The sequence below is a fragment of the Sorghum bicolor genome, chromosome 4 (assembly GCF_000003195.3).
Source record: "Sorghum bicolor cultivar BTx623 chromosome 4, Sorghum_bicolor_NCBIv3, whole genome shotgun sequence".
NCBI lineage: Eukaryota > Viridiplantae > Streptophyta > Magnoliopsida > Poales > Poaceae > Sorghum > Sorghum bicolor.
In genome coordinates this window covers 54,398,132-54,412,210 of record NC_012873.2, presented here as the reverse complement: position 1 = coordinate 54,412,210, position 14,079 = coordinate 54,398,132, and the positions used below count along the sequence as shown (strand labels likewise).

Here is a 14,079-nt window from a genome sequence, read left to right as displayed (position 1 = left end):
AAAAAAAACATGTATCTTTCTATCTTACTTGTGGCATGTAGAGATGTTTAGTTGGTGGGCGGTTAATTTTCTATCAGTATGTATGTTGGTGACATCCAGTGACCAACATTATATGCTATGGAATCATGTGTGAATTTTGTCCTTTTATAGTGCTTTTTATTTAGATGCAGCAAATTACTTCAGATCCGGTTTCAAACTGGTGCTTTGAGCTCAGCATTTTGTTTTTATGGCAGATTAATGCAAGGGGCGGTGACAAGCTAGAGGCAGCAACTGCATATCTTGCAAGAAAATTGTAAGTAATTGTTTCGTAAGTACTCACATTGCATATCAGAAAATGACTGAATTGGAAAACTACTTTTGATTCATTATTGTGATTTATCTTAGAACTATGATGTTTGCTAGTTCTTATCCGATCCATTCCTTGATTCATCGTTGTCAGCGGGCATAAAAATGTGTAGCGGCTGTAGGTGGCAGCTGCTGAGTGCTTACTGTCAGTCTGTCACATGTGCTGGGGAGCACAACTACGGTGAGCTTCTAGGGAGGCCTGAGAAGAGTTCTTCTCCACCATCTGTCTGGGCCGGCATAGCCACTGGTGGCTAGCTGCTTGATTGATGCTTGTGTTGCGGCTGCTAGCCCTGTTCATTGGTTTGGCAAAACCGCAAACCAGACCGGGACTGGAACCAACCCTGATGAAACCATGGTGGTGGAGATTTACGTGGGTTGGGTCGGCTTTGCTCCTAACCGAGGAAACTCATACACAAAATGACCAGATTGCGGGTTTATCTCAAAGAACAAGACAACCCCCCCCCCCCCCATCCCACCCAAACAGCACTGCTCCGTGCTTCACTTCCGAGGCTAGCGACCTCAATGCATGCACTCAAATGAAGCTTATAGATTACTGAATTGAGCATGCAGCTGCCCAGTTCGACTCCTTCCACACCAAATCGAGCTTCTTTTGCTAGAATTAGGCCTGCCACTGCAAGCATTGTTTTTTTTCCCATCGGATCTATTTTGTCCTGCCCCAATCAAGCAGCATGCCACCATGCACATCGAATCACCATCGCATAAATGGAGTTTGCTGCAGCTTGAATCGAGTTTCAAGCCATCAAATCCTTGCATGACTCGAGTTCGTCAAACGTTGGAGAAGGCATTGCAGCTTGGGAGGCGGGGGAAAGAGAAGCAAGAAAGCAAATCAAACAAGAATGGGAGGTGGAGGCAAGAGAAAGCAAGAAAGAGATAGTGGCCTTGTTTGCAAGCTGGGTGAGGATGGGAATGGCAATGGTGTCCTCCACGGCCTCCGCTGCACCCGCCTCTGCGTTGGAGCGGCTGAGCCTGGAGTGCCGCGACGACGTCGACGGGATGGGCCTGACTCCTGAGCCTCCTTGTCCCCGACAACACTGATGATCCTGCCCCGCCGATGCCTGCGTTGCTCCCAGGGCCCTTCCCTCTGTGCTCCTGTGACTCCCTCGACGAGCGCCTTGCCTCTGAAGCGAACGACAGTGGCCGGTCACACAGAACCCAGCCATAGTCAGCCACGCCATTGCGGTGCGGTGGGACGGTGACCTCCCTTCCTTTTCAACGCCAAACCGTCAAAAATCCATGACACCAGACCGAACCCACCCAACCCAGCAAACTAAAAAACTGGTCGCCAACCCTTGCAGACCATACCCAACCCAAACCAATTTACACAGGCATGGCTCGGGTTCAAAACCTGCTCAACCCGGACCATGAACAACCCTGCTAGCAGCCGCAGCGAGTTGGGCGTGCAGGGTGACCAAGGTGGCTTGCTGGGACAGTGCCTCCACCAGCCACGCGCTGCTGCCTGGCCATGGAGGTCCATGAGCTGCTGCTTTAGCAGAGTTGCATGATGTCACATTTGTGCTATGATTTTAAGGATTCTATGATCCGCATCTTGATCCCACGTCTATGCTACCCAAAAACGTTCCACAGTCCAATACTATCATTCAAGCTGGGTAGGATTGTAGGATGATCCATATCGTGATACTAACAATCTTGACCATACTGGTCACTTTGGTCCGCAGTGAACCTCCAGTCCAGGGCCATAGCAGATATTAGTTTAGGGGGCGTGGAGCCGTAGGTGCTTTGTTTTGTCGGAGGCGCTTGGTTTCAGTATTCTTTGGCCCTGAACTCTGAGTCACACTTTAAATTCTTTCCATAGAGGATATACCCACATTTTGTTGTCTGCCAAGGTTTTGGAGACTTAAACTTCAATCAGGGTAGTTTATAACTTCTTATATTTTAATCATATATAACAAGCAACACCTTATCTTCCAAAAAAACAAGCATATGGCCTTCTGTTTTCATCCTTCCCAGTATACTTGTTTGTGTTCTCAACCCTAGCTGTCAATGCCCCATGTGGTTTATGATGATTCTTCACAAGGTAAGTTGGTAACAAATCTAATATCATCTGTCTGATGATGCTTCTTAGTTATTTTTTGTTTCCTTGCTGGGACAGTGGGCCTCGAATAAAGAACATGATGGATTTCTTGTGATAATGGGATTCTTAAAATATGAATATGAATGGTGTTCCATAGTCATATACCATGGCTTTATACTGATTTATCGCTGTTGTGAACCAATAATTTCCTGGTAGAAAGCTAATGTACCACCTAACTGCATTTGTTCGACCCGGAGTTACCCCATTTTTCATTAACTAACGGAGTAATCCATTACAGTAACAGAAGCAGGAAGATGAAAATAAGAAAAGATTCCGGACAAACAACCTGGTGACAGATGAAACCACTAATTTGGCCTGCCTCAGGCAACTAGAGCCAGACCTGCCCCACAAAGCATACAGACAGCCCATACAGATGGGCAGACGGCTGCGTTTTATGTAAGATGGGAAGAGTCCCTGTTGTGGCTTACAAGTTGCAATCCATCTCTATGGCTTGCCCACGAAGTGCACCAATTCTAACGAACTGAATCTAGATTACAAGTCGCACCTGGCATCTTCATGCAAAAGTATAGGCTGGTTCAGTTTACAACAAACACACACGCAACCCTAGCAACTCCAGCACTTCTCGAACAATCACAATGCCGGGACTGAGTTGAGATTGTGCCTTTAGTTTCCAAATGCCGAGTAGACACTACTTTGGTGAATGCATTCACTATCTGATCCTCTGAACTAATTAAGACAATATCCAACAACTTCTGTGCTGCCCTTTCATGAACGAAATGAAAGTCTATCTCAATATGTTTAGTCTGAGTGTGGAAGATAGGATTTGACAACAAATACTTAGCCCCCAGGTTATCACTCCATAGATGAAGTTGTATGCCCAACTCAGTCAACAATTTCTGTACCCACATGATCTTGGCAATGGCATTGGCCAGAGCTTTGTATTCTGCGTCCACGCTGGACCTGGATAGAATAGCTTGCTTCCTAACACTCCAGGAGATCAGGTTGGATGTCATGCACCTGCAGTGTCATGATCCTGATGGCTGCCTGTGGAATGATGCCCATCCCTTCGACGGTAGCTTCCTTTAGCCCTGATTTGTATAAACCTGCCCAGTACGTCAAATAAGCACTGGCTTCAGAGTATTTTGCATGGGTGTTTTATTATTTTCCTATCGAATCAGGCTCTGTTTTGGCTTTTCCATATGGCCCAACAAATGACCAATACCTCTAACTGCATTCTCATATTATATTTGTATCCTACTAAAACTCTTGAACCTTGATAACACTTGATAGCAATATAAAACTCAATTGAGTGGAGACTAGACTCTGTTTCTACTCCTTAGATAGCATCATTGTACCCTATCGAACCATTTCCTTTTAGAAACATGTGAAGATGTTCCACACGGCTGTCTGTCTTCTTTTCTTTTTTTCCTAATACTAGTACACATTGTCAGATATTTATACAAGCCTGGCAAGTGTAGTAGAACCATTTGCACCCTTTTAAAGTTTTAAATTTTTAATATGAGAAATCTCATCAAACATCAAATGCAACTAGAAAGCAATCATCCTCCGAATTTCACTGCCCAATTCCAGTCTGGAAATTATTTGCATAAAATTTACAAGTTCATATCTCAATTCCCCCTCTCACAAATATGTCTTGCTCTGAGTATCATCTCTTTACAATAAATAATAGTTTCCTTCAGCATCATAAGACGGCAGTTTTACTCTTCTTCATGGACTTAATTGCAATCTGCATGTGTTTAGCAATTCATTATATCACTGTAGCCAACACTATTAACGAATTGAAATATATAGAGAGAATAGAGAATAAATGTTATACCCTAGCTTAGGAGCAGTCGATGGCTCAATGTTATTCTGTTGTGGCAATGTGCTGAGTCCAAGTTGCACAGGAACATCTCTGGTTTCTACTACTGGAAAGTTGAATGGAGTCGGTGACTCCTGATTAACTCCACTTGGTCCTTCAGTCTCATAGATCTGAGAACAATTAATATCATGTCATATGTGTGGTTACTTAGTGATATTTTTGTTCAATTCATCAGCTACCTTTTTATGTAACTCAGCATTTTCTTGGCGAACCAGGTTGATCTTATTGTACAAGTCTGTGTTTTCTTGGTGAAATAAACTTGCCTGCGACCAACAAAGTGGTTAGTCAGTGTTACTAAATCAAATAAAACACTTAACACAGAACTATAAATTCATCATACTGCAGACCTTTCGATTCAATTCGTGAATCTCATCTATCAAGAGATGGTCCTGTTAAGAACATCAATATTTTTAACGATCTTTAGTAATTTGTTGAACAATTGCTTATAGAAATTTGATTAAGAATCAAACCTTCTTTGCGCGGACACCACGCAGGCTTGTTTCCAACTGATTCTCTAGGGACTGCAGTTCTTTAACATTCAGCCCAGAAAGATCCTCTCCCATCAACTGCCTGTAACCGATTAATATGCAGTACCATTTAATGTTGTGTTTTATACATACAATTATACACACACAGTCTAGCCATGATGTTTGCCAATAGCCGATATATGTGGCTTGACATTTGTGTTTTCTCTATAAATGTTTGGAGCATCATCAGAATATGTTTTGATATACCCTCTGTTTCTTTTGTACAGAAAAAAGTCATTTTACAAAATTTGATTAACAGTTAATCAAATTATATGCAGGCTAGTGTATGAAAATTATATCAATATTCATATCTCACAGCTTTTAGAACAACCTTGTCAGGGAAGTTCATGGTCAAAGTACAATTATAAAGACTTATTCAAATCCTAATGCACCTTTAAAATGAAGCAGGGGAAGTAGTTTAGCTGTGATAGCCCTGTTGTTGTTTTATTGTTGGCCGTAGAATAATTTCCAGGTGCTCAACTTATCTCGTATGAAGTATTTTGATGTCTACTGTCTAGCCTTCACATGATGATTTGGCTCTTGCTAATTGTTTCTATTATCTATGAATGTGCAATAGGTGTAGCTGCATTTGGATGTTGCATGCTTGTGCATTGTACCTCTGTCTCTGAATTGTCAATTTTCTAATGAATAATTTGCTTGAAACTTTTGCAGGGTTTTTGAACCATACCGATAATTTTCTTGCAAGTTGTGCAGTTGTTGTCTCAAGCTTGCTGCCTCCCTTTGCCAAAACTATGAAGAAAAGCACAGGTTATATTATCAGTGAACACATTGGCACAAATTTTAACTGATATGTGTTGGTAACAGACATGACGTTTAATTGGAAATCTTGCAGCATGATGCACATACAGCAGCTCTTAGGTACTCCCTCCATTCCAAATTATAAGACGCATTGGATTTTCTAGACACATTGATTTTACTATATATCTAGACATAGTGTATATCTAAGTGCATAGCAAAAACTATGTCTAGAAAAGCTAAAACATCTTATAATTTGGAATGGAAGGAGTATAAAACTGACGGAGAACGATGTTTGTTACTAGACCTAGAAATTGCACTCCGACTTGTCCAATTCTTTTTGCAATGTAGAGGCTATTTTAATGTGACTTTGCTTACTTATGGATCAACAAGCGGTATGTTAAGGTATTGCAGTGGGTACTGTTGTGCTACGATGTTGCAAGCAGACTCCATGAAGTCATAACAAGGTGAGTGGAAATTCTTATAAGAACATGTCAGTATAAGTAAATGATCTCCTCATTTTATGATTTGAAGGGTGCTGATGACCTTTAAGTCAGTGCTGGTTCTTCTGCCGTATGTGTTCAGGGTGTTCAGTATCTATTCTACAGCAAGCTTTAATGTTAGTAGAGCTTGCACACTATTCCAACTTAATTTCACTGTTATGTGCATTTCAGAGCAAATTAGCAGGCTGGATTGACATGCATAGTTGCATTCTACGTTCTTTGTTTTGCAAGGTCGTAGAAGACTAGAAGGTATATTTGAGGGCAGTTTCTGGCGTGTAAACTATCCAGCCTGTGGCATGGTACTTCGGTGTTCATGGGATGTTCTGAAACAGCACTAGAATTTCGACAATCCTGGACAAGGCGTCTGCTGACATCTAGTTTTCTTGATGCAAGATGAGTTCCAATTAACATACAGCAGTAGAATTCAAGTTCGTACGACACACTGTTCTCCATTGGCACACTGTAAATTCTGCTTCGAGAACATGTAAATAAGAATGCGTTGATGTTTTGTTATCAATTAATGATTATTGTAAAAACATTTTAAGATCATTCGAAACATTTGTTTCGAGTCCAGATTGTGTAACATCCGAATCAGCAAAATTTTGAAGCTGACTTAGCGAACTTGAAAACATTATCGAATGGGATATAATATCACAATTCTCGTGTAAAGATAAGTATATTGGCCAAAGACAGGTATGAAGCATGTTAGAACCCAAAAATCACATCCAGCAGTATGTTGATTTGTATGGCAGAGAGACGAACAGTGTTCCTGGTGCTAGTAAAATGAATATATTCCGAACCAAATTTTCGTTTCCAAAGAACAGTCATGCAACTGTGCAAGTGTAAATGTCATAAGCTATTTTTTTCCGAATAAATTGTGACTCAGCAGAGGTGCACCCTTGTCCACTAGTAAGCTCGGCCCAAGATAATACAGACCAGATTTCTTTGACAGATTGGACAGTGGAAATTTGACGACAAACCATGTTAGATTTTAACATCTTGTCAGCAGAGTCCAACTTGCCTTTTCATTTGCTTACCTTAATATCATAGACAACTTTTCATGGGCTAACTTTTCATTTGCTTACCTTTTCTATTTGACTAACTTTTCATTTGCTTACCTTTTCAACGATAAGTAGTCTATGATATTAAAACAGATTAGTTGTCATTGTATCTAGATATAGTTGTTGCAATTTTTTCTTCGCGTTGTCTGCCTCTTGTACTTTCCTTTTTCAAAATTTGGAACTTTTGCACCTTGATTTTCATGCACTGGATACTTATTAAACCTATTCTCATAAGTTTTTGGCATCATATACTATTTTGCATGGATAAACCTTCCTTTCACTAAAGTTTCTAGTTTGTACCATTTCTGTAGCAAAATGGGTGCGCATTGAAGTTTATTTTTTAAAACAAATAATAAATATAAAGAGAAATTATCTATATTCACAAGTTTTAGGTATAGATGTATAAGTCCCCACAATACATGATGAAATGAAATTAACTATATTTTCAGCTGATTAAAATATAAGTAAGATCAATAGAAACTCATTGCCTCTTGTACTTTTCTTTTTACAAATTATCCTATTAGCATGCAATTGAGACAATTTTCCCCATCACATTTCTTGTTAGTGCATAAGTAATCCTACTATGTTGGTGATTTATTAGCCTTGAACGTAGTTAATGCATATACCCCTTAACTAGGACATATGAGAGTGCAAGGAAGAATTATATGATGGCATGACTAGTGGTTAGGGGTAGATCCAAAGGGGGCTGCTGGGGCTACAACCCCTCTCCCTAGTGAGCCTAATTTCTTCATTAGACCACGATTACTTAGCCTCAAATCACCATTAATCTCTAGCTCTAGCCCTAAATCTTTATTATTTAGCCCCTCATTTGTCCCCATCCTGCATCTGCCACTGCTAGTGGTGTACCTATCAACAAGAAGCTTTTCATACGAGGAAATCTCAATGGTCATTTGGTACTACAAGGTTTGAGGTGGCACATGGGGTGTTTGGGTATGATGGTAGGAATTAGGAGGGAGGGAGATTCTTGAACTTTGCTATAGTTTATGATATGATGATAACCAACACTTCCTTTAAAATAGATGCCCCACTTGATGACCATTAGTAGTGGCAACCACTATTGTGAGATCGACTACATCTTTCCAAAAAGAGATGACACACGAGCACACGCTTGTATTGTAATAAGGTGATACCTGGAGAGTATGTTGTTTCTTAGCAGTGAATGGCTTCTGCTTTTAGTTACATGCTTGTAGGGACCAACAAGCCACATTTGCAAGGATGAAGTAGTGGAAACTCAAAGGGAAGGCCTTAGAGGTATTTAAGAAAAAAGGGTTATCAAAGAGGGCTTTTGGAATGATGGAGAAGATGCAAGCAACATGCGGGTAAAGATGACAACATATTTGAAAATAGCTTCAAAGTTGTTTGGAGAGACTAAAACAAGAGGGAGCAAACCTAAAGATACTTGGTATATTTATGAGGACGTCTAGAAGGCTATTAAGAAGAAGAAAGAATGCTATAGGTCCTTGTACCATGACATGAGTGTAGATAGTGTAGAGAAGTTTAAGGTGGCAAAGAAGGCTGCAAAACATGTTGTGAGTGAGAGGGTCGTGCCTATGAGGATATTCAACACCTAAGTACAAACAAAGAAGAGGACATATACAATGGCTAGGGTTCATGAAAGGAAGACAAGAGAGCTCTATCAAGTTAAATGCATTAATATGATGATCAATTGATTACTGGTGAAAGAGGATGAGGTCAAACATAAATGGCAATAGCGCTTAGACAAATGATTCATTAGTGAGAATGAGAACATAGCTATTCAATTGGATGGCTCCTTTGATGACACTATACGTTCTTGGTGCATAAGATTCAAGAATTTGAGGTTTGATAGGCAAACAGGGCAAGGTGACAAGCCCTAGCCAATTGAAGTATATGAAGATGCCTCAAGGGCAATGGTGAATTTAGGGGTGTTTGTTAGGGTCTGTCGACCTTGACAAATTTTGTAATCCTTTAGTAAAATATTCTTGGAACTTAAGAAAATCTATGTGATGTAGTGAAATTGACCCTAATGATGTTTAGCTAGATTCACAGTCAAAGTTGTGCTAATTCTTAGGGAATTAAGTGATGAGACATACTGTGAAGCTATGTGATTGAGTTATGGAGCATTGTTTTTTTTGTTGACTTAGAGAAGCCTATAAAAACCGCTAAGCAATGCCATGTGGTGGGTTTTATACAAATTATGTTTCCCTCATCAAGGACATGTTCAATAATGTTATGAGTAGTATTCAAAGAGGTTGTGACATAGGTTGGGGACCATCTTTGAAAACTTGCCTACTTGCCTTGGAGATGAATACATACAAGGAGATATGCCTTGGTACATTCTTTTTGCTTATGGATGTAGTGTTGGCCATTGACAAAAAATGGTTGGGAGTAAATAACAAACTAGATTTGTGGTGACATAATCTATAGTTGAAAGATTCTAGACCTAGTGAAACTAAAATTGAGTATATGAGGTGTGACTTGGATGCTACCATATACACGAGGGAAGATGTTACTTTAGAAGATCAACTAGTGCCCAACAAGAAGAACACCTTTCAATGTCTAGGATTAGAAATATAGTTAAAGTGGAGTGGAAGAAATGACACAATGTATGTATATTCTTCATGACAAGAAGGTGCTATAGAAGCTAAAGGTAAATTCTATAGAATGGCAAGCAGATTTGCGATGTTGTATTGTTAGAGTGTTGGCCTACTAATATGGATGTACATGTTCAACATTTAAGTATCACATGCATGAATGCATATGTTGCATTGGATTTAAAATCATACAAGAACACATCTAGTCCTAAATGGTGATATAAGTGATAGGATAGGGGTAGCACATTAAAGAAAAGCTTGTCCAACATTAATTGAAATAGTTTGGACATGTTCAACGGAGACCACCAGAGGCATTGGAGAACTATGATAAGGTGCAACAATGTAGGGATCGGCAAGGTCGATCAAACTTGACATGGGTGGTGGCAATAAGAAGGAAAGGAGAGTATGGAATATACCTATGGAAAGTCCTTGGATAGGAGTGTATGGAAAGTAGATATTCATGGGTTTGAACCATGAACGGGCTTTAAAAAAATCAACTCTACCATAGGGTATGGGCATTGCAATAAGAAGTTGTACCAAGATTTGAACACAGATCGACAAGGAGAGACCCCCAAGCACACTGCTCTATCCGGTATAACTCGTGAGAAGCTGGTATGAACAAGCTTCCCCTTATAATATAATATGACTATTATTAGTGCCTTATATATATTTATTTCCTTTTTTTTATCTTTGTTTTCCTTTTTTGATGGCTCATGTTCGGTTTCAACTATAACCTAACCAAACTTGCTTCTGACTAACAGGTGTAGGGCTGGATATCGAGCTGGATATCGAGCCAGCTCGGCTCGTTAGTGGCTCAGCTCGTTATAGCTCGTTATACTAACGAGCTAGAAGGCTGGCTCCGCTCGGCTCATTAGTGAGCTCGAGCAGCTCGTTTGGCTCACGAGCCAAATCATAAAAACATAGTACAAAGAGACTATAAATTTATAAAAGCAATTGAGCAACAAATACAGCACATGCATACTTAAAATGAACTAGATAAAGTACTTATAACTTTAACAATTCAATAAACAAACTAGAGTTTTGTCCAGCCAGCTCACTACGACCACGACTGTGACTACATGATAGTCATACTCATACAGTTTAAGCATCATCCATTGACAGATAAAGTTAGGCATTGACGAATGGGCTAGGTCGAGCCACTGAAAATTATTTGGGCATATAGCCGAGCCAATTTTCATTGCTAGCATGGTTTGCGAGCAGCTCACGAGCTGGCTCGTTATAAAATGAACTAGATCATTATAAAACGAGCTGGCTCATTATAAAACGAGTCGAGCTCGAGCCGAGCTATTAACGAGCGAGTCGAGCGAGCTAGCGAGTTACGAGTTTTTTGTCCAACCTTAAACAGGTGTTGTTGTTGTTGCAAAAGCAGAAATGAAATTACTAAATTGCATCTATAGGCACCACTTTTGAAAGCATAAGATAATACCAATTAAGAGGTGAAGTAAGAACTGAGATAACTCAAATCGCCGATGATGATCATTTCATGCATAGTTGATTACTCTTTATTTCATTAGTTTGTACTTTGTAATGGTATATAGTTAATTGCTTGATTCCTTAAAGTTCGATTGTTAAATGTACATTCCAAAACCAACCAATAAAAAATGTGATTCCCTAACCTAGTGTTTTAGGATTGGTCTGAATTGACATTCCAATCTTTGTATACTAGTGCTGTTTATTAGGGATTATATATCCACGTATATAATATGAAAGCGTGATTGATCAAACCATTTTATAGTGGACCATATCATCTAATAAACAAGCAAAGTGATGATATCCTCAAGTACTGAAATTATTTTTTGTTAATTGGAAAAGATCAGCAAGGCATGATAAGATTAAAAAAGCTAGAACGCTTGCTGATGTGACCACGAGTCTAAGAAAAAACTTAGCCACAATGGTTATCTTTTCTAGCTTATGGTGGTGGTAGTGAATAATACAACCCGATCATTCATCTGAACATATATATAGAACAACAACCCAGATCTACATACTTTAATTTGATTTTTCTTCAACCTAGCTAGCTAGCTAAATCTGCTAATTAGTTGTGTAATTTCCTCCCATCCTTAAAGCCATAAAATTAAAGAATATATATCAAGTTGAAAGCAAACATGTAGCAATCTTTTAGTTAAACAAGCAAACATTTCAGAATATACAGAAGAGTTCATCTAGAGCAAACCTTAAGCTCTGAGTTGGGATTTGCGACGACTTGCTGCTCTTCCTTGGCCTTGCCGTAACGATCTATAACTGATTTCATGCTGCACACACAGCACAAATGGTCAGTTTATCAAAAAAAAAAAAAACCTACTACTATGTGATTCAGAGTAAAATATATAAGTTTAACTATCTAAAAGCTAAATTCTTAATCAGAGAAGTCAGATCTAGGTGCTCTCTCTCTTTCTCTGGGAAAAAAACTTTCCGATCATATTATAACTAGCCTGTAAAAAACCCCACACATATATACGCATATACTATATTATATCACAAAAGCCTGTGTTTCCTACTGCAATGACATGTGTTGTGTTGATCACATGTAGGGGTGACAAACAAGGAAAGAAGAGGGGGGGGGGGGGGGGGACACATATACTAAACCGTACCACAGATGTATTGTTTTAGACTACACACAAACCTTGCTTGCCAGCAAGGTGTATATGTCCCTCATCAGTCGATGTATGATGTTATTTAGACAGGAAGGAAGGAAGTTTCTAGTTTCAAATCATAAAATGCAATCGAGAACCCCGAAATAAAGCAATTCCAAATATATATATTATATTGCTTGAAGGAACAAGGAAATAATTGCCAAGTTAACTAATAATAAAGCAGCAGGGATGCATGAATAGAGGCGGCAGACCTGGTGCTAGAGTACTCGTAGAGGCGGCCGGTGCTGGAGAAGATCATGAGGCCGACCTCCGCATCGCAGAGGATGGCGAGCTCCTTGGCCTTCTTGAAGATCCCGTTCCGGCGCTTGGAGAAGGTCACCTGCCGGCTCGTGGAGTTGTCGATCCTGCGGATCACAATCTTTCCCCTCCCCATCTTGACCTTCTCTCTCGATCAGATTGTGGCCCTCCAACAAGAGCTAGGTCGACGACGGCGGCGGCGGCAGGATCTCCGCGCCAAGCCAAAGAAGGTAATAAGGGGGGAGGAGGAAATCTGGTGGGAGCTCTCGAAGAAGAAAGCTCAAAAGCAGCAGGTTTCCCAAAGGGAGGAGGAGAGGGCCTGGAAATGAATGATGCTTCTTGTGTTTGTGTGTGCGTTTGTGGGAAGAGGGGGATGGCTTTTCTTGGATGCAACTTGCGAGCAGACTTTCCCCTATCTGCTACTTGCTTTATTTAGCAAGGAAAGCCAAGAGGAGGGAGGGAGGCCAGACGCGCACGACACCCAATTGGCTACCCCCCGGCCTACCTCAGCTCATCAGGGCTTTTCTTTATAATTATTGGCTAGCTGGTGGTGCTAATTACCCCCTAAATGCCTCGCCTGTGCTAATGATAGCCGAGAAAATCGTCGCAACCACGAAAGGTGACCATTCTGAACACGAGGGTGCTGATCTTTTCTATTGTGAGTGTGCATGTCTCCGTCAGGGCCTAGCTAGCTAGCTAGTTCCATCAACTATAGCAAAGTCCTTCCTTCAAAAAAAAAAACTATAAGCAAAGTCCTTGGAAATTAATTAATTAATTAATTAATTAATTAATTAATTAATTAATTAATTAAGTACTCTCTCTGTTTTAATTTATAGGTCATTTTGGTATTTCTAGATACACCACTTTTATTATATATGTACTATATATATATTGTTTTCTCTACTGTGATTCTATCCGTATTAGTATAATTAAGGAGCAGTTGCTTTACTTTTTAGAAAAAGTCTACATAACCCCCCAAACTATCTAAGGTGGAATACTTCATCCCCCAAAGTATAAAACTGGATATTCTACCCCCTGAACTTTCAAAACCGGTCAAATAACCCCCTCGAGTGGTTTTAGAGGGTGGTTTTATATTTTTCTTTTTTATTTATTTCCGCTGAATCTTTAAAAAATCATAATAAATCACAGAAAAATCATAAAATGAAAAATTCAATTTTGTTGGACTTTTGATGAGTAGATCTACACAATGAATATATAATATGGTATACTTTAGTACAAAGTTTTGGTTGTAGATTTAAATCTATGTTTTTCTATAATTAAAAAGAATAATTCATATATGTAGTTCCAATGGTTCAATTGTGGTAAATTTTTTATGGTGGACTCATTATTGTATGCTTGAACTATGGTAAAAGTTTCGTATCCATTGGATCAAGTAAAATTTAGTTATAGATTTATTTAGCTTTA

The 14,079-nt window shown here is 39.6% G+C and overlaps 1 protein-coding gene and 1 long non-coding RNA gene across 6 annotated transcripts; one reads left to right on the top strand and one right to left on the bottom strand.

Moving 5' to 3' along the window:
* LOC110435157 lies at nt 228-6,756 on the top strand. Its single transcript, XR_002452834.1, has 3 exons — nt 228-292; nt 5,501-6,203; nt 6,319-6,756. It is a non-coding gene; the product is annotated as an uncharacterized LOC110435157 (long non-coding RNA).
* LOC8070556 (MADS-box transcription factor 27) lies at nt 3,963-13,131 on the bottom strand. 5 transcript variants are annotated; one of them, XM_021460596.1, is made up of 8 exons: nt 12,609-13,131; nt 11,937-12,015; nt 5,517-5,578; nt 4,772-4,871; nt 4,649-4,690; nt 4,481-4,564; nt 4,257-4,411; nt 3,963-4,166 (listed from the first exon to the last, which is right to left on the bottom strand). In XM_021460596.1, the coding sequence occupies exons 1-8, from the start codon at nt 12,788-12,790 to the stop codon at nt 4,148-4,150; spliced, it is 723 nt and encodes a 240-aa protein (XP_021316271.1). In that variant the 5' UTR covers nt 12,791-13,131; the 3' UTR covers nt 3,963-4,147. The 5 variants fall into 5 exon arrangements, 4 of the variants coding, with proteins under 4 accessions (XP_021316271.1, XP_021316270.1, XP_021316272.1 ...); XM_021460595.1 differs by having other exon boundaries at nt 3,963-4,411; XM_021460597.1 differs by lacking the exon at nt 4,649-4,690 and having other exon boundaries at nt 3,963-4,411.

Bases quoted from the DNA above. Each gene is read 5' to 3' on its own strand.
- LOC8070556 (XM_021460595.1), bottom strand. From the start codon at position 12,790: ATGGGGAGGGGAAAGATTGTGATCCGCAGGATCGACAACTCCACGAGC. The intron at 12,016-12,608 runs GTCTGCCGCCTC...CTGTGTGTGCAG, and splicing joins TACGAGTACTCTAGCACCAG to CATGAAATCAGTTATAGATC. The intron at 4,565-4,648 runs GTCTGCAGTATG...TGTTGGTCGCAG, and splicing joins TTCACGAATTGAATCGAAAG to GCAAGTTTATTTCACCAAGA.